Source organism: Peromyscus leucopus, chromosome 18 (genome assembly GCF_004664715.2).
Source record: "Peromyscus leucopus breed LL Stock chromosome 18, UCI_PerLeu_2.1, whole genome shotgun sequence".
NCBI classification, from domain to species: domain Eukaryota; kingdom Metazoa; phylum Chordata; class Mammalia; order Rodentia; family Cricetidae; genus Peromyscus; species Peromyscus leucopus.
The window spans coordinates 24,488,496-24,508,494 of record NC_051078.1 but is presented as its reverse complement, the minus strand read 5'-3'; the positions used below and the strand labels follow the sequence as shown (position 1 = coordinate 24,508,494).

General features: G+C 43.2%; 1 protein-coding gene across 2 annotated transcripts in view; it reads right to left on the bottom strand.

The window, feature by feature from the left end:
• Window positions 1–19,713, bottom strand: part of Tmtc2 (transmembrane O-mannosyltransferase targeting cadherins 2) — a 419,027-nt gene extending 399,314 nt beyond the window's left edge. For both annotated transcript variants that reach the window (XM_028883517.2, XM_037196785.1), the window contains exon 1: window positions 19,056–19,713. In XM_028883517.2, the coding sequence (XP_028739350.1) occupies window positions 19,056–19,138 (83 nt within the window). In that variant the 5' untranslated portion in view covers window positions 19,139–19,713. The remainder of the gene's footprint in view (window positions 1–19,055) is intronic.
• Between the last annotated feature and the right edge of the window lie 286 nt (window positions 19,714–19,999).

Genomic DNA, 19,999 nt, shown 5'->3' with positions numbered 1-19,999 from the left:
CTACCATTCCAATAACTATAGTTAAAAAAAAAAAAAGACAATGATAGTCTTACTCACTTCGACCAATTTCATTCTACTATGAAAAAAAAATATTTTTTAAGCTTTGGGGCATTCTTATGTAGCCCAAACCAGCTTTGTCGGTCACCTAAGAATTACCCACATTCCAGAACTACGTTCCTCTCTGTCTTCAATGAACTCAGTGCCAACAGCCAGCTTTCACTAATGGCCAATGTGACAGGTCTCCACTGTCCCTGTGCACATGCTCCATATGCCCAATAAAGCCTGCCACCATGGCCTGACCTGTCATTTGTCTTCATCCCTGCTCGGAGGCAGATATTTTGTATATCCACCCACCATCCATCCTACCCCCACCCACCCACGCCACTCTCAATAAATCTCTTATGTGAGGTCTCTTGCATGGTGTGAGTGCTGCAACATTCCTTGGCCCCCTATCTCCAAGATACTCTTTTGCTGTAAAACCCTCTCAGGTCTTAAATTCACTACAAAGCTAAGGCTGGCCTTGCACTTAGGTCTCCAACTCCAGCAAGCTAGGAATGTTGGTGTATGCCACCACCACACACTTTCTCTAACAAACTCTTTAGGAACACACATACACATAACTTAAAAGTAGTAGGTAAGCTGCATGCAAAGTATTTATTCAATTCTAATACCTACTTTCAAAGAGTTTCAACCAGTTTTTTTAATAAATACTAACAGAAAAATAGAAATAAAAATATAAAGTTAAGATTGCGTTATTAAAAATATTTTTAACTTTTAAATACCATCCAAGATTTGCTGTGTGTGAGCAAACTATCTGAGTTAACATTCAGTTTAGTCTTGGACTACTAGTTGAGAAGTAAACTTCCCTCCCTCATACATGAAATTAACTAATTCATTCCCAGAACTCAATTTCCAAATAAACAAGGGTGAACAAAAGAATATTCATGATGCTAGCCTTTAAAACAATAATCAAGCATGGGCAGAGATCTGGCAACCGGAAAGGGGTCCATGAGAAAGAAAATCAAGCCTTTAAGGAAGCAGGGTGGGGATCTGAGACAAAGCTGTTAACAGGTAAGAACTGCTGCTGTTCTTGCAAAGGATCCAGGTTTAGTTCCCAGCATCCACAGGGAGGCTCACAACAACCTGTAACTCCATTTCCAGGTAACACGGACTTCAGGCACCAGGCATGCACATGGCACACATACATATACGCAGGCAGTCATACATACACATAAAATCAAATTGAGTAATTTTTTTCTTAAAAAAAAGGGGGGGTCAAGGGATGGGCGACAATAGAAATATGCAATATGAAAGGAGAGTACTAGGGGGCAAAAGAGGGGACTGGAACAGAACAAAGGAGACTAGAGAAAGGTGGGAACAGGGTGGATCAACCAAGTTAACATGTATGAAAATGCCATCAGGAAACCTGCTACTTTGTTTGAATTGAAACATAATATAGCATACACAGGGAAAGAGAGAAAACACACAGTATCATTTTTCTATACTATCCAACAATCCAGCATGTGCTAAAAATACTTCAGAGCTCTTTTATAACACACCAAAGAGGTGACTCCACAAACAGTTGAATTCAGCGGATTTCCATGCTAACAAAGAATCTTGATTTCAGTTCAAGATGCTTATTTACCGTCTGGTTCCAATTCACGAAGGTATCAACCCTCCCCGCTTTTCATCACACTACCTATCTTTTCCTTTCCCTCTACAAAGAAAAAGTTCACCGCAATTGCCCAGAAGCATCCCTCTTCTGTATCATAAACTACAAGCAGGGTATCCTGAGCAAGAAAGTGGCAGGCAGGTCCACAAACCACTACACTCCATTCTGCCAAAGCTCACTTGTGGGGATGCCATTCTGGACCTCCCTTCACTGTAAATAACCACCCTCCTTCCCATCCTACTCAAGTCCTAGAGAAATCCAACCATCGTTCTTTGTTTAGTTCTCAAAATTAACTGTAGGAGCATGTTTACTAAGGTCCTGAATTGCTGGTTTGATGGATCAATTTAAACTAATTCCACAGAATTGAGAGTCATTTTACAAACCACTGATGTTTGGCTTTCATAACTTACCAACAGTACGACTAATTTTTAAACCGTTAGAATCTGGCTTATTAAAATCCTAGATAAATTTTCACCTGAATGTTCTTAAAATGTTCCAAAGAACAGATGTGCGCTCGAGAGAACTAGGCTGCTAGCCAACAAGAATCCAAACGGCTCTCATTTCTAGAAGCTTGCCACTTGCTGTTACAATTTAGTTATCAACAGGAACAAAGCAAACATTCCAACAGAGAATAACGTAACACCCAAAATGTGAATGAGATTACGACAGAAGTAAAGCATCTACTGCTGATGTGGACTGTTGTATGAAATCGCCTATTTAGAGCTCGAAAGATTACTCAGTGGGTGGGGGCACTTGCTGCCATGCCCAAAGACCTGAGTCCAATCCCTGGAACCACAAGGTGGAGAGAACCAATACCTACAAACAGTCCTCTGACTTCCACACATGTAGCATCATCCAGGCGTGCCCACAGAGACACACACAGACACACACAAATGCACACCACACAAACAGACGGAGGTAAGGAGAATGGGAAGAGAGTGAGAGAAAGAAATGTAACTTTAATTAAAAATGAAATAAAAAACAAAGTGACTTATTTATCACTATATATGTGCATTAAGGTCAAGATTTTAACTCAAAATATTAAATGCCTCAAAGGAATTACCCATGTATTTCTTAGACAAGTGAACTCAAAACCATTATGCCAAAATGTGACTTAATTTCAAGCTCAGATGGAGGCCACTGAATGAAAGCCACACCAATATGGCAGAGTCATCTTGTCACTTCAACATACCTAGTTTCCTGAACTTGGGAGGGATGTCTTTTTCTGAGGACGAGTTAAGTAGGAATGGGAGAAAAAAGTAAGAAGTGTTCGTGTTTGGCAGTAATATACTGTCTTTCAAAAGGGCATTTTTAGTAAAATGTTAAAATAAACATATACAGGGTGCGTTTTAATTGGGGACAAGATCAATATTGTTAGATGCAGAAACTATTTTCAAACAAATTCATGAGACTTGTAGCTCTCGATGAAGGTGAAAATTAATGAAAGTGTGGCAAGTGGCAGACAAAGCTTTATTATTATTATTATTATTATTATTATTCATTTTACATACCAACCACAAATCCCCCTCTCATTTCTCCTCCTGCTCCCCCACCCACCCATACACCCCTCATCCCCTCCTCCAACAGGGTAAGTTCTCCCATGGGGGGACAGCTAAGCCTGGTACATTGAGTTGAGGCAGGACCAAGCCCCTCCCACTTTATCAGGGGTGAGCAAGGTGTCTGATCAGAGGTAATAGGATGCAGAAAGCTGGCTCATGCACCAGGGATAGATCCTGATCACACTGCCAGGGGCCCCTCAGACCCAGCTACACAACTGTCTCCCGTATGCAGAGGGTCCAGTCCAGTCCCATGCAGGTTCCACGGCTGTCAGTCTAAAGTTCGTGGGTTCCTTTGAGCTTGGTTCAGTTGTCTCTGTAGATTTCCTCATCATGGTCTTGACTCCCCTTGTTCATGTGGACCCCAGTAACTGACGGGGGTCGAGACAAAGCTTTATATTCAGTGCTGCTCACTGAAAGCCAAAGGGGAGAGAAAACTATGATTGGGCCATGGGTCAGCCCTTTGATCATCATATTTTCCAAGAAAACTATAAACAAGTCTGTATATTCATTATTTCATTATGTCAACTATACATCACAGAGCATCAACATTCCTGTAAGATGCCAAAGAGATCAATCACAGTTCTCTATAAGTTCTTACAGATCATACTATCTAACTGAAGAGAAAGCCAGTCGTGTTAAAGAGCATGAAAGGTGTCTAGTGATTTCACATTGACTTTTAATTATTCACCACAAACCACATATTGGCCACATCTGCAGATATGTGCATGCATAAACGGATACGAGCCTCTCTAACGGTGTCACTTCTACATCACTTCACCACATTTAAGAGCAAGTACAAAAATTAAATTTCAAGAGCTTACACAGACGCCTCACTGGTTAAGGAATACAGTGGTCTTGAAGAGAACCTGAGTCCTGTTCCTAGAAACCACTTCAACCAGACCACAGCTGCCTATAACTCCACCCCCAGGGGTATCCATGCCTCTGGCCTCTGCTCCATGGACACCCACACTCAAATACACACACTCATACACAAATAAATAAGAATGAAATAAGTCTTTAGAAAATATTTTATAAAGAAAAATTTTAAATATTATATATTATGTTTCATTGGACTTTATCAATTACTGTATGTCTACCAGAAATACTAAGTTAAATATCAACTAGAAATAAGTTTGAGTTTGAAGTTTTCTTGCTGTGTAACACAGGCTGGCTTTGAATTCCCAGTCTTCCTTCTCCAACTTCCTAAGTGCTGGAATAATGGCTGTACACCCCAACTGACTATATACTGACTTTACATAAGAATCTCTAAATCCACAGTTCCCTAAGGTACTCTTATACAGTGTCTTTAAACTATCAACAATGTAATTAATGAATAATTTTCATCGGCAGAGATATTTCCTAAGTAAGCTCACAAGCTGTGACTTGCACGAGGCTCTTTACATAATATAGCTCACTAAAATCCACCCGGAACTCCATGGGGCAGCTATGACTGTTATCACACAGAACCAGAAGTTTTGTCACACCACCGAATTTACAACTGTGAGCAATAACAGTTCGGGGGTCAGAACTTTAGATTTTCTGGGCCCACGGATCTTTAAGGACTTTACTCCTCTGTCCCAAGCTTGAGGAGCTCTGACTGAGGAACATACTTCATAGATGCTAACGATATACTTCCTGGCTTTTTTTTATGACATGGTGCCATCCAGCACATGTGTTCAACACACGCACGTGGAATTCTCCAGACAGTTGAGGAACACAACCACGTCAGTGCAGAAAATGTCAGCGTACTTGACACACAAACCACACAGCTTTGTTCCTCCCCAGCCCACCAGAAGCGCTGCACTCATACATGGACTCCAAAAAATAAAAGGGATGTCAATCAAGGAGAAGTCCATTAGTGCCCAGGGACACTCATTCCTGACAAGAAGGACCGAAATGTGAAAGACTCTTTCTATCTAAGGCACTATAACGAAATCACTTTACCCTCCAGAAGCAAAGAATTACATAGAGTGCCCAGGTGTCTATTCAAAATAATCCTTCCTTCGTAGAGACCAGAAACACGTGACAAGCCAGAAAAAAGAAAAAGAAGTTGCTTATGGAAACAGATGCAGAGACCCACAGCCCAACATTAGGCCCAACTCAGGGAATCTGGCTGAAAAGAGGGAGGAAAGATTGAAGGAGCCAGAAGCGTCAAGGACACCTTTTCTTGTGATCAAGAAAACCCACAGACTCAACTAGCCTGGGCTCATAGGGCCTCACAGAGACTGAACTAACAATCAGGGAGTCTGCATTGGACCTACCTAGGTCCTCTGCATATATGTGACCATTGTGTAGCTTGGTCCTCTTGTGGGACTCCTAACAGCAGGAACAGGGACTGTCTCCGACTCTTTGCTGGCTTTTGGGATACTATTCCTCATACTGGGTTGCCTTGCCCAGCCTTAATACATGGAGAGGTGTTTAGTCTTACTGCAACTGGAAATGAAATGTTTTGTTGATATCCATGGGAGGCTTGCCCTTTTCTGAATAGAAATGGAGGAGAAAAGGAGGGGGGTGGGGTAGAGGGGCGGGGGTGATGCTGGCAGGTGAGGAGGGAGGGGAAACTGTGGTAGGGATATAAAATAAATGAGTTTTTTTTAAATTTAAACAAATTAATAAACAAACAATAAAAACCACAAGGAAAAAAGAAGTTGTAAGCACTGCTGATGTGGAGATCCTGAGGACTCAGGTCTCAAGAGCGGACAGACAAGGAGTGGGATTCGAGAGCACAGAGGACAAGTCTTTAAAGCTAGGACAGCAAGAGCACAACTGTAGGACTCAAGTGAAAACCTCAGCCACTGCAAGTAAAGACACAGCTGTGTTCTCAGAAAGAAGAGAACAAGATATACCCCGGACAGTGATCAACTGAGTCATCCCAACCCCGGCTTCAACACACGCTCCCTCTAAGTACATAATGATGCAGTCTTTAAAAACCACAGAGAACATTCCTCAGGCTACTTCATCTGATCCCCACTCTATGTGAACAGTTATTATTTTCACTTCCTGACCAATTAAAGTACTGAGTTCATGAGAGCTGAGGAGCTCAAGTACTTAAGTGGCAGAGTGGTGCTTGAAAAATCTAAAACTCGCATCTTGTTTTTTTTTTCTTGATCCGATATTTGTTCCCAATACTGCATAAGACTATATAATAAGATGAAACTAAAAGGAAAATCTAACTCGTTTGAGGATAGGGTTCCTTTAAAAGATTCTATTTGACCCACTCAAAAATCTTTTAAGATGCTTGAAAGCTAAAGTGAACCAAATCAAATATAATTTAAATTATAATTTAAACCCAAGTCCCAATTCATTTATTTTATTTGCAGGGTACACACCACACAAGGCCCACACCACTGAGCCCTGTCTCTACCTCACATCACTTCATTATCTAATGCCTGACTATCACTAACAAAGGTCTACTTTTCATACTCTCAGCTGCCTGCCTGTGTATCTCGATGCACTCATAAAGTCTATAAAGTTGTCATGCAGTGAAAGCGACATTTCCTCAAATGCATTTTGGCTCCAGAGACACAATTTGGGCGTCAAGACCTCTTCAAGTCATTGAGCCCCTCCATGGAACTGAGGGGATATTGACATTAACCCTCCAGCCTCACTTGCTTTATCTGCATACAAAAGGCAGATATTGGTGACATGATGCTGGGCATTATTAGTCTCTGTATTGGTTTCTATTGCTATGAAGAGACATCATGACCACAGCAACTCTTATAAAGGAAACATTTAATTTGGGTGACTCCTTTACCATTTCAGAGGTTCAGTCCATTATCATCATGACGGGGAGAATGGTGGCCTGCAGGCAGACGTGGTGCTGGCTAATCTTAGCTTGTAGGGAACAGGAAGTCAACTGAAACACTGAGTGGTATCCTCAGCATAGGAAAACCCAAGCCCGCCCGCCCAGTGACACACCTCCTCCACCAAAGCCATGCCCACTCCAACAAAGTCACACCTGCTAATAGTGCCACTCCCTATGAGATTATGGGTGCCAATGACATTCAAACCACCACAGTCTCCCACTAGTTTTGGTGTATATGACAGCTCAGATGAACACTTCTGAATGGTGAGGGCGGTTCTCTAGAGATAGTTACCTTTGCCCTCCTTCCCTGTCTAGACAGTATGAGCTCAGTTCTTCTTGACTTTTCCTTCCTTTGGTATTCCAGAACTGACAGCATTTGATGCCTTTCAGACACAGCAGTAGCCTAGGCATCAGAAAACGAGCCTCCCACAAACCTATGTCCACACACACACATCTGTCCCACACTGAGAACAGCCCTCTCCAAATCCCTATAGAATCCTCTATGTACAACTCCTAAGAAAGAAGGTTTGTTTTTAGGAGTGAAACCCCATGATTCTAGTTTGCCCCATTGTTGCCAACAAAGCTCTTGCTTGCCTCAAAACTTTAATGTTTAGAGTCCCTGGCCTCACAGAGCAACATCAGGACCAGATCTACTACATCAAGGCAACCATGTGCACCTTTCAAAATCAGAATTTGCTATCTGAATCTGGAGTGACGTTACAAAGAAGATGTTTTTGTATGTGTCTGATAACAGACGTGTTGATGGGGGCCATCTCCTAAGCTTCACCCGGCTCTTCCTTTTCAAATTTCGAAGAGTAACTCAAACTCATATCATCAGATTGGAACTTTCTTGATGGAACAAACAAGCAGGAAGGAAGCAGAACATAATTAAACCAATTGGCTAAGCTCTTACAGACATAAGGGATACCTAGCCTCAGCTCCTTTCCACCCAGGAATTCAGGCAACTTTCCTAAACATCTATAAAGGACACAGACCTCACCTGTAATCGTATTTAAATGAGATTTTTAAAAAAAAAAAAAAAAAAAAGCTTATTACCCAACGTGGGTCCCAGAGCACCTATAATACCTGCTTCTACTGAGGCCAAAGAGATGCAGAGTCCCAGGTCCTCTCAAGCAGAGTCTATACTGTAACAATGTCAAGGGACAAGGGACTCCAGGTGGACTGACCTTTAGGAAATGCTGGTCAAGAAACGTATACACATAGAAAGAAATGCAGCAAACGCCCATCTCAGTGTCCCCATAGGAGAGGCAAAGAGAGATCCATCTAATTACAAGAAACTGAAGATTTTTGCTGACTTAAAGAGGGTTTTTTTTTTCTTCTTAAGTGAATTGCCAAGCTGGGGATAATGACTCATGCCTGTTATTCACAGCACTGGGGCATCTGAGACAGGAGGATTTTAAGTTGGATGCCTGACTGGGCTACATAGGAGACTCAGAAAGCAACAAGTACAACACAGGCAATTGCCTCCATAAATTCAGAGAAGCAAGCTGCCAAACAGAGCTGGGTCCAAAACCTACTTACCTGCCACAGGTATTTTCCACATCACAGCCCAAGCACATTTAAAGGGGGCCACCCAAAATTGGCTCCTAGAAGTCGTTGGCATTATTTTCATCAATGACACATACGACATTGTTAAACAATGACATTTCAACTTCAACATAAAACAAAATCTATAAAGACTATGATTTTTTTTATAGAAAAAAAAATTCTCAAACACAGGAAAGTAAATTTTAGCACATGGTGTCAAATCTCAAATTCAGATACTTCCATTAAATACACACACACACACACACACACACACACACACACACCTTAAAGAATGGATTAAAATGTATATAAATCTTTATTTCTTTAATAAAAATTCAGCAACAATTCAGTGCCATTGTTTTTCTTCCAATCGAGTAACAGGAACACCTTCCCCTTTTAAACGCAGTTTACCGAATAAATTCAGGTATACCAGTTTTTCACATCAGCTATAAATAATCGCCTCCCCCTAAAGGGCCTATTTCTGCAAATAAAAATGTCTTTTTGCCTGATTAAACTTCTTCATCATTTGAGAACTTTTCTCCTGCAAATGTGGAGTTGAAAATTTTTGCCGTTAGAGGCCTGCTTTGTCAAAATGAGCTCTCTTTTAAAGCTTTGGGAGAGCGGTCCTGTAGGTAATTATCAGGGGGGTAAGAAGGAGCACCCAGTGCCAAGAGAAAGAGATTTGAAAAGATATTGGGACCCAGGTATTTTGCCTTCAGATACCTTTTGCAATCGAAAGAGATAGTCTCCGTATTTATGTCTGGAAGCCTGAAGACAGAAAGATACAAGTAGCCAAAAAGCAGTTTACAGAACAATGAGAAATGTCCCAAAGGAGCCACTACTGGCTCCTGCAGCAGTCACCGCCAGCACTACCTGAAGAAGTCCTTCTCCCAGATGGCTCTCTAATGACAATGACCTCTCCAGATTGAGAGAAGCCCGAGAGAGGAATCTCCATGGCCACCACCTAAGGCACCCCCTGCAGAGGGCACCATTTGCAAGGGCAGTCACTTCCACATGCACTGCCCTCAGCAGTGCCCTTGTTCCACCGGAGGAGCCCTCCCCAAAGCCTGTAACTACTGACTGTGTATTTAATTCAGGAGCTGCCACTGACAGCAGAGAAAGCCGAGTAGGCATGCTTTCACCGTGGAACAAATTGGAAATTAACAAAAGCAAGATGCTGACTTTTCTCAAAGTCTCTTCCTGTATCTGCCCCTCTCCCCGGCACTACATTTATAATCGTGGTAACAACATGCTTTACAACAATGTCCTTTACGGAAACATATATCATGATAGAGGAAAAACAAAACCAGAGCTGTGGTTCCTTTCTTTCTTTTTTTTTTTAATCCCTTCAGCTTCTTTATAAAATACTTAGGAGCAAATGCAAAAAGAAAACATTGCTGAAGACACAGCTGTAATCTCCCTTGCCTTACTCATCGTTAAAGAAAAAAAAAAAGAAGATGTAAGAAATAAACTTGTGAACTGCATTTAAAATTAATACCTAAAGAATTTCAAGTATGCAGGGCTCTATGGACCGCCACGCTCCCCAGTGGATTTTCAAACAATGTTGAAACAAGGCTATTTGAAATACTACAGTCCCATCATTTAACACTGTTCAAAATGTCAAGAGCCAGTATTGCGCCCCATTGGCCGCTCCTCAGCAAATAACATATCCTTTGAAGTTAAAACACTCATAAGTGACACCAAGAGAGAATCCCTACCTTGAGCAGTCAAACTTACCTACTTCTGCAGAAATTACCACTGGAATCACAATTAAGAGGAAAGTACCTTTAGCATCACAATTTCTGAACTTTGGAGTTTCAAACCTCCATCGTGTGTGTGTGTGTGTGTGTGTGTGTGTGTGTACGTACATCTATACGTGTATGAGTGTGAACCGTGTGGCCCATAGCACACATTTACAAGTCACAACCTCCCTCCCTCGCATGTCAGTCCCTGCCTTCCACCTTGTTTGAAAAAGGTCTCTTCGTTATTTTTCTGTTACACGCGCTAGCCTGAAAACTTGTGCGGATGTTGCCAGCTCTGTCTCCCACCCCCTCAGAGAAGTGGTCCTCTAAAGGACTGCAGACACTCATGTTATGCATCTGGTTTTTATGTGGTTCTGGAGATTGAAATTTAGGTCCTCAGGCTTGGGTGCCAAGTGCTTTTATGCACTGAACCATCCCTCTGCTCCCCTTCAAAGAAATATTTCCAACGTCTCCTAACTGATTAAACCAAGATTGAACACTACGCTGATCACGTTCTCGTCAACTCACCACAAGCTAGAATTATGTGAGAAAAGGGAACTTCTGTGGAGAAAATGACTGTCTATGAGGGCATTTTCTTGATTAAAAATTGATGTGGGATCGCCCACCACCAGTAGAGGGTACCACCCATTGGCTGGTGGTCCTGGGTGCTATAAGAAGGCAGGTTAAGCAAGGCATGAAGAGCAAGCCAGTAAGCAGCACTCCTCCATCGCTTTTGTATAACTTCCGTCTCCAGGCTCCTGCCTTGAGATCCTGGCCTGACTTCTTCAATGATGGATTGTGACATGGAAGTATAAGCCAAGTAAACCGTTTCCTCTCAAGCTGCTTTTGGTCAGAACGTTTTCTGGCAGCAACAGAAAGTGATGTAGGACAAGACCATATTGATCCCATTTTTCAACTTGATGCTTCTAAAGAATAATTGCTAGAATGTGTTGTAACAATTTTCACAGAAATGGAGATTAATCATCAAAAGCAGAGATCTCACAAAAATAATTCAACTGGCCACCACACCTAACACAAGGGTACTCGTCTATAGGTAGGACGATGTGTTTCATTTGACGAATCCTGAATTTAGCCTTGACTGTGACAACAGTCCATGCCACGCCTCACACCCTGTCTCACACTGATACCACGAGGTGGCCTTGCAGAGGAATCAACAGACAAAAGCTGACGGCAAATTATAGTTCAAAAGTATTTCCTCTGCCGAGCGCTAAGCAGCTCTGTCCTCGAGTAACTTGGCACCTGTGCAGCCATCAAAAAAGTAAACACACATATGATCGGATCTAATTCCACAATGAAATGGGAGCTAAAGCCAAAGTTAGACGTTTCGGTGCCTGTCTCTGTCACAGACTAATTTTCTGGACATCTCATCTTCGATGTAACAACTTCTGGCTGTGCAAATAAATTACATTTATAAAATACTCCTTTTTTGTTGTTTGCATTTTTTGTTGTTGTTGTTCTTTGTTTGTTTTTGATTTTTCGAGACAGGGTTTCTCTGTGTAACCCTGACTGTCCTAACCAGGCTGGTCTCAAACTCCAGAGATCCACCTGCCTCTGCCTCCCAAGTCCTGGGATTAAAGGTGTGCGCAACACTGCCTAGCTATAAAATTTTCTTAAATAAAGCAAGTTTCTCTGAAAACATGGCAGTGACTTAATAGTTGAATTGCACAAACTGTCTCAATGTCCTGTCTTATTCATACTACACCTACAAGATTTCCTTGCTTCCCATTTGTTTGTAAATAAGAAAACAACAAAAATAATCGTAGTGGTAAACATTAAGAAGTAATCCTAAAGTGTCTAAAAACAAAAACAAAAAAAACCACCAAAGGCTAAGATGAACATTTAGGCTTTTTATTCTAGAAACTTTGAGTATGCACCACAGAACACAGAAGTGACTGGAAAGCTAGCCAGGAGACAGGAGGAACAGTGATCAGTGTGAATATTACAGCGGCCTCTCTTAATGATGTTAATAGCCTAGGAAAGACACTTAAACTCTCTGAGGCAAAAGTCTGTCAGCCCCATGACAGGATGAGGTAAATCTAGTTAACACAAAAAGTTCCATACAGCTAGCTCCCTGGGTTTCATCAGCAATACAGGGCTTGTTAAAAATTTTGCTGGGCACAGTGTAAAATTTAGCTGGGCACAGTGGCCGGCACTATCAGCACACAAGAACCTGAGTTAGCAGGACCACACGTTTTTGAGGACATCCTATAAAGCAGGACACTGTCTCAAAACAAATAAGTAAGTAAATTAATACTATTACAATGAAAATAAATATTAATATAGCATTAAATGTCTAGAAAGAAGTAAATTTTAGTTAAATTCTATCCATTAAAGGGCAACCTATCCACATGTCCATAGACCTCCTGAATTCAAAGAGCTTTACCTGCCCAAGCGATGGCAGGTTTACTAAGATGAGCAGCTGTTGTAGATGCTTTGTATATCTACCTCAAATAAAGGCAGCTGCTGTCTAGACAGATGTGTAACCAACCAGTAACTCACTGAATGTCACAGTCTATGCCTAGACGCACGCGCAAATCAAATCTTCAAAGTGGCCAACCAGCATTGGACCTAACTACACCTGTACTGAGCCAAAATATGACGTCTTTATTGGGTAAGCAATCCTGATGGTGTCATTCCCTGTTATTTATTGATTTATTTATTTAGTGTGATAGCTAAACTTCTAAACAAGCACCACTATTCAGAGAGGAGAGATCTTTACACTCCATTACCCATGTGTCCTTTTCTTCAAGGCTTCAATACTTGTCTCTTTGGAAGATCTACTAAAGTGGATATGTAAAGTTACCTATGAAAGAATCTCAGAAAATTTTAAGCAGGAATGATAATTCCATTCAAAGTAGTTCACATACAAACAATTCAGTTATAGGGAGATAGGCTTTGTCAGCCAGGGGTTTTTGAGAATGTACTAAGGGTAAATGGTGTCCTCTCCTAATATGATGAAGGTGTGTGTTTTAGAAATAATGCCCTCTTGGCCTAGGGTATAAACATCTGGGCCTTGAATAAGTGTATTTAGTGCACTGGGCAGCCACAGACATTAGAATAAGCGTGCTCCTAACACATGCTGGAATCCAAAGGCTGTACCATTTCAAAAGCATAGCAGCAGAGAATTCAGTGTTACAGCAGAGGCACATTCACTCTGAAAAACTAACTACAGATAAAAGACAACAGCTCTTGGAATCGACGATGTAAATTAATAATCATGTCTGTGCCAGTGTATGTACATGCACGTTTATGTGTGTGCATGAAAGAAACCTGAGAGACAGATGGCTGCCAAGCAATTTCCCCTTTGGCATTTGGGTATGTCCTCTGAGTGCTTGTATTGGGGTCAGCTGCTATGATAAACACCATGTGACATGCTCAGCAGAGGTGAAGCGAAGCGATCCAACACTGGCTTCATCTAGTTGTAATTTTAATTTGCCAAGAAGAAATGCACTTGTTCACAAGAACAAAATGAGCCACTGCCAAATAAATCTGATGAAACAATCAAAGCTTAGCAAGAAAATTAAATGTTATATAAAATAGTTCATAAACTAAAGTTGTTTCCAACTGCATTTTATCAATATTATAATTATGCTAGGAAGGGAAAATAAAAGGTAAAACAATATTCTTGTGTTTGATTTCTGGTAATAATGACCTGATGAGAAAAACCTGTGTTTTATACAAAGCAAAAATTTCGCTCGTTCATTGTTTCTGTCAGATGCATACCTTTATTTTGTTAACGCACAAAACGATGGGTTTCACTATGGCATTTTCAACACAAGAACCATTATGCTCTGTTTTGAGATAGATTCTCCCTATGTAGCCCAGGCTAATCTAGAACTCTTGTGTAGACTAGGCCGGCCTGGAACTCACAGAAACATTCCTGCCACTGCCTCTCCAGTTCTGGGAATAAAGGCATACATACACACCGCCTCATCAATCTCAGTTATGACTTCAGAGGTTAAACACACTGGAATTGAAAACATAATCACTTCAGACCGATCCAAAGCCAATCTGCTGAAATAATTCTTTAGAGAGAAGTTAACGGAGTGATCGGTCATCTCCCCAAGGATTCTTGTCACACCATATCAAAGACCACACTGACAACAGCCTTAAAAATCAAACGGAAGGAATACCTGAATACTGGCAGGTGTAAAGGCAGGCTTCTGAAAAACTGTTAACCTGCCTTCTCCCCCCATTATGAAGATGTCTATTTGAGAGCTAACATGCTCAGCCTATGATAAACAGCTGCTCCTCACAGGCGTCTTGAACACGTGCTTTTAGTGCACTGGACAGCAACAAATGGTTTCCTTCATTCGAATACTGTCAATCAAAATCATTACACACAAAATTCTGCACTGTTTTGTTTTGTTTCGACCCTTTCAGTGTAACAGTCCTGGCGGTCCTGGAACTCGCTTTGTATACTAGGCTGGCCTCAAACTCACAGAGATCCCCCTGTCTCTGCCTCCCAAGTGCTGGGATTAAGGTGTGTGCCACCACCCCCTGGCTGTTCACTGGTGTTTTATGTTTATAGTCCATACGAAAAACCATACAAGGAATGTGTTATTAGAGTCCTTGTTAGATGACAGCCGGATGTAGTGGCACGCGCTTGCGATACAAGCACTCAGGAGGCTGAGGCAGGTAGATCAGGAGTTCAAGACCAGCCTGAGCTACTACAAAGCAAGACCCTGAGGTCTCACAGGTGGGTGGAAGCAAAAGGAGAAAAAGAAAGGAGAGGTTGCTTTTTAAAGCAATAAAATAACTAAGAGATTCGTAAGTAATGTTAAGGACCACCCTGGACCTAAGAAAATTGTGGAGGCTGTGGCAATGGCTCAGCGGATAAAGCATTTGCCACACAAGCACAAGGACCCGAGTTCATATCCCCAGAGCGCACGCTAAAACCAAACATGTGTGGCCATGCTGGTCATACCCTGGAGAAGTGGAGGCAGGGGACCCCCAAGGCAAGATAGCTAGCTGGCCTGAGGGGACTCAGTCAACTTCAGGTTCAATGAGAGACCCTGCCTCAAAATATAGTGTAGAGAAAGAACAGGGAAGAAGATAGCTGACATCAACTTCCGGTCTCCACATATATGCCCAGCACGCGCGCGCACACACACACACACACACACACACACACATACACACACAAGAAAGAGAGAGAGAGAGAATGCAAAACACCTATCAAGGGATATGAACCAGCAAGTGACACATACATGTTCCAATATCAAAATCTCTAGTTGTCTTGTTTGTTTTCTCCAAAGTAATGGTATTTTACTCAAGTGATGATTAAAAAGCTGTATTCTTATTCCCCTTTCTATATCATAAAAGGGTATGCCACCCACTAAATGATACATGTACAATCAAATCAGACTCCTTCCCATTGCATCAAGCTCACTCTTCTCAGTGTGACCTCTGAGGCACTTGTGGCAGTATTTTAACGGGGACAATGTGTAACGAATGATATAAGGCCACCTTCAACAAGCACATAAGGGAGCAAAGAGTTTGGGGTCACAAAAGGTGCCTGTTTGTATTCTGCTCTCTCGTAAGCGTCAAGTTTCTCCAGAACGTTTTTAAGAGGATCCATCAAGGAGTCGCAGGCCAATGGAGCTTAAACTTGGGCCAGCCTACTGGAGAGACAATGGAGTCATTACACTATACTCACGATCAGAGAAGGGAGAATAAAGCTGGGAGCAGGTATATTTTCTCATCAGATACTGTGAATTCTGCCCTTGCACTGTTCACTTCCAATTCTTAAGTTTACTTGCAAGACATTAAGTTTTTACCACAGGGAATGATTTTTGCTTTAACAAAGTTTCAGGTTTCCACTCAACTTCCAACAAGCTACATAAGACATAAAAAGTAATTACATATATATGTATATATATATATATATACATATAAAGTTTATTGAATAAATTTGATCATTATATTTAAAATAAATGGTAACTCTGAGAGGTAGCACAGTGATAATGTTCACACTACAGCAATAACAAGCCCCCCCTAAAGGCCAGAGTCTTCAGGCTACACTGCAAGGTTCTCATTTAGTTAAGCAAGCCGTGCCCAAGATCCATCTTTCTCCTTGTCTATGGCTCTCTCTACTTCCAGCCTCCTCTGTTCCAGAACCGTATTTCACAGAAGTTCCTGGGGGGGCATCACGATGCACAGACGTAATGTAAACAATGTTTTAAATGTGAATCTTTGCCATCTGAAATGGAACAGTGGAAACAAACATCATGTCCTCATCCGACAGTTTCCACTTGGCTCCCTGCTCACTTCACTCTTCACACACCAGTGAGTTACAGTACTTACACAGAAAAGTGTATTCGCAAAGCCAGAGTTTACAGTGCACCTTGGCAATGAATCACCTCCACATGCTGTGCACATGACAAATCAGGCCAGTGCTGCATAAACACGCACCTTACGGTTTCTATGAAACATAGGTAGTTTGCTACTCTGAAGATTTCACAGTTTTTAAGAGCACGTGGTTGCCTATGAAGTTTTGTGAGAAATCAACAGAAACTACTTTTTACTGCATAGCAAAGCATAATTCATACTTTAGGCCCTCAACATTCTATAGCTTTATGTCTAAATATCCTATTGAACATGCTATCCATAATATGGGACAATTCGAACATTAAATCCACCTCTACAGACAGAAAACAGAAGACGTGGATTCTAACACTCAATGTGACCTGTAGCAGATGAGGAGCTTCTGAGAAATTCCAGCCATCAAGGACAACTCATTTATCATCACAGGCACAGCCATCTCCCAGACCCACAAAGTCCAAACACTTCAGGGTGAGTGGTAGACCCACAGAAACATGTACACGCACAGTTACGTAAGTTTTAGTCTCCATTTTTTTAAAGAGGGTGGCCTCTCTTTGTACATCCTCTTTTAAGAACTGGACAGCGGTGATGAAGAGTATTCGAGAGGAATTCGTGGTTCATCATGACATTCTATGATGTGAGAGTTTTTCAGTGTTTTCATTCTTCAGAAGCTCCTTACTCTTGGTTACAGTACTTGCTGCCCCAGCTCAGTCCAAAAGAGCCAGTCACTGCCCTGATTTCATCCCTGCACTCATATTAGTGAAAATTAAAACTGATTAATTTTAAAGGAACAAAAGCTTTCTCTGCCGGTGCTCTTAAAATAGCAGGTGCATCATCACAGGAACCCAGAGGAAGAAAGGCGAAGAGCACAGCTCCCCTTCCCTCACAACCCATTCCTTAGAGCAACTGAGGTCAACTGCTGAGGTCAGGACGCTGTTTTAAAAGTTGAGTGAAAGTTTGCCAGAGACTTTCTGTCAGCTACCCTCTGCTGGGCACAACATTAAGCCCATCAGGGGTGTGTGGGATAGTTCTGCAAGCATTATCGGAGAATTCCCACAGCAGGCAATGAGGGTGTGGACTAACATCCCCTGATTTAAGATATACATCCAGGAAAACACTCTTAGCAGGAGAGTGGACACATCAGACTACAGAATCTGGCTGATGGACAGAAGAGTGCATGCAGCCTTGCCTCCTCACTGTCCCTGTTGTCAACCACTTTGTCCAAGTTCACTCACTGCCTCGCCCTAACCCGGGGAAGGGGGGGGGGCGAGATCCATTCAGTCCCCTAAGCCCAGAGAGGCTGCTGAAAGGCTGTCAAAGTAAATCTGTGTTCACTTTTTGGATGGTTTAATTTCAATGGAGCATGAAACACCCCAGGACGGTTAATAAGTTTAGCCAGGCATGCTGTTCTCCCTAATATATTTTAATTATGCATCTGTTTTAATTGTAATCAGATTAAGTCACCGGAAAAGGCACAAATTGGAATTTTTTTCCCCTAATGGCTATTGGAGCTTTTCATCAGTTTCTAAACACTAACAACAGTTTAAAAATAGGTAGAGACACCAGCACAAGGGTGAGATTTCCAGGAACCAAGGCAGTTTCTTTGACAACATACAGTCCGGGTCTCATTAGCCACCCAAACAAACCCAAATACAGAAGACAACTTCAGTCTCCAGGGACGTCTTCTTCCCTAATTAGCATCGGAAATATCACTAATGTCTAGCGCAACACTCCCAGCAGAACTGAAAGCCCATGTTTTTTTTTTTTTTTTTTTTTTTTTTTATAAAGGACTGCCCCATCATGGGTGAGCAATGATGTCAGCTCAAAGTTTACTACGATACACGCCAAACAGAAAGTTGATGCAGAGTACGCGCGCTCTTTCTACTATTTTGGCAACTGTCAAACGTGCATTTAACTTCGGGAAATAAGTGTCCTATCAATAAAAGGAAACGACACGGAGAAGATCTACTAAGGGGTGAGGAGCGACTTCCTTCCAAGTCCACATGTAAAATCGCTTAATATGCTTTTTTGCACCAAGTATACCTAGGACTGTTGTTTGTTTTTTTTTTTAATGTAGGTTCATTAAACAGTTTTCCAAATTGCCGGGATTTCCGCTAAATAACTTAAGCGTCTACCAACCGGCAAGAAGCAAGCAAGAACCTGCTGCAAAGTAGGAGCGGAAACTCGCTTGGCCCGCCCAGTGCGCTGGCGTCCCGGCTGTTTGCTTTAGGAGTTATGGTTTCCACGTCGCCTAAACCTTCAGGTGCTGATAACCTGTGTCCCCAGGTTCAGCCTGACAGCGGGCAGTTCCAGAGCCCCCACCCCACCCACCCACCCACTCCCCTGGCGCCGCAGCCATTGCCCCTTTCCTCTCGCCCACTTACCTGTCATCGTAGCAGAAATCCGCACTCAGAGTGTTGAGATACAAGGCGAGCCCCAGAGCGCTGCTCACCAACTCTGCAATCATCTCTCCACCGCCTTCCCTCCGGCTTGGCTCCCAGCGCGAGCGCAGCAGCGGCAACAAAAAACAGAAGCATCAATCCCCACCTTCCGCCGCCTTCTCCTCCTGGTTGCACTTTTGCCTGGCTTCCCCGCCCGCCTCCTCGCCCTCCCTTCTCTGCTCCTTCTTCCGATCCCCGGTTCCTCTCCGCCGGCTCCTCGGGTCGCCTGGCTCCGCTGCTCCTGGAGTGAGTGCTCCCGGGGGGGTTACGGGCTCACACCGCGCTCCCCATGCCCGACACCCGGGAGAGGCAAGCGGCGATCCGGCTTCACGCCCCCCGGCGGAGAATCGGGGCTAGTCCTTTCGCGCGGCTCGCGGTCCCCACCCTAACCCATGGCACTTTGGGACGCCCTAGGTGGAGGACTGAGGAGGTAGCAGAGTGAGAGATGGGGGGGGGGGGGGGGAGAGTGAGTGGTCGGGGAGGAGGGAGGCGTAGGGACCGGACGGAGCCGGGATCTGGGACCAGCGGGAGGAAAGCAGAGAGAGATCGAGAGAAAAGGGGCGGGTGGGAGGGACGAGGCGAACCGCCTCTCCTCGCCGCCTCCCGGGCGGGCGCACGCACGACTCCCGGGGTCGTTCACACCAACTCGGCCGCCACCGCGGCTGCAGCACATTCACTCTTTATTGGTTCCCTCCCCGGGCCCCCTCTCCAGTGAAGTGAGAAGCGGCGACTGGGGACTCCAAAAGCTCCCGCGTGGGGTTCTCGCCGCGGCCCCACGCGCCTGCGTGGCCAGCCCTCCAGCCCGAGCTAGCCCGGCCCCTTTCTCCACCCAGATCCTCCCCGCAGGCTCCTCCTCGTCACCCCCACTGGCGGGAGGCTCCGCCCAC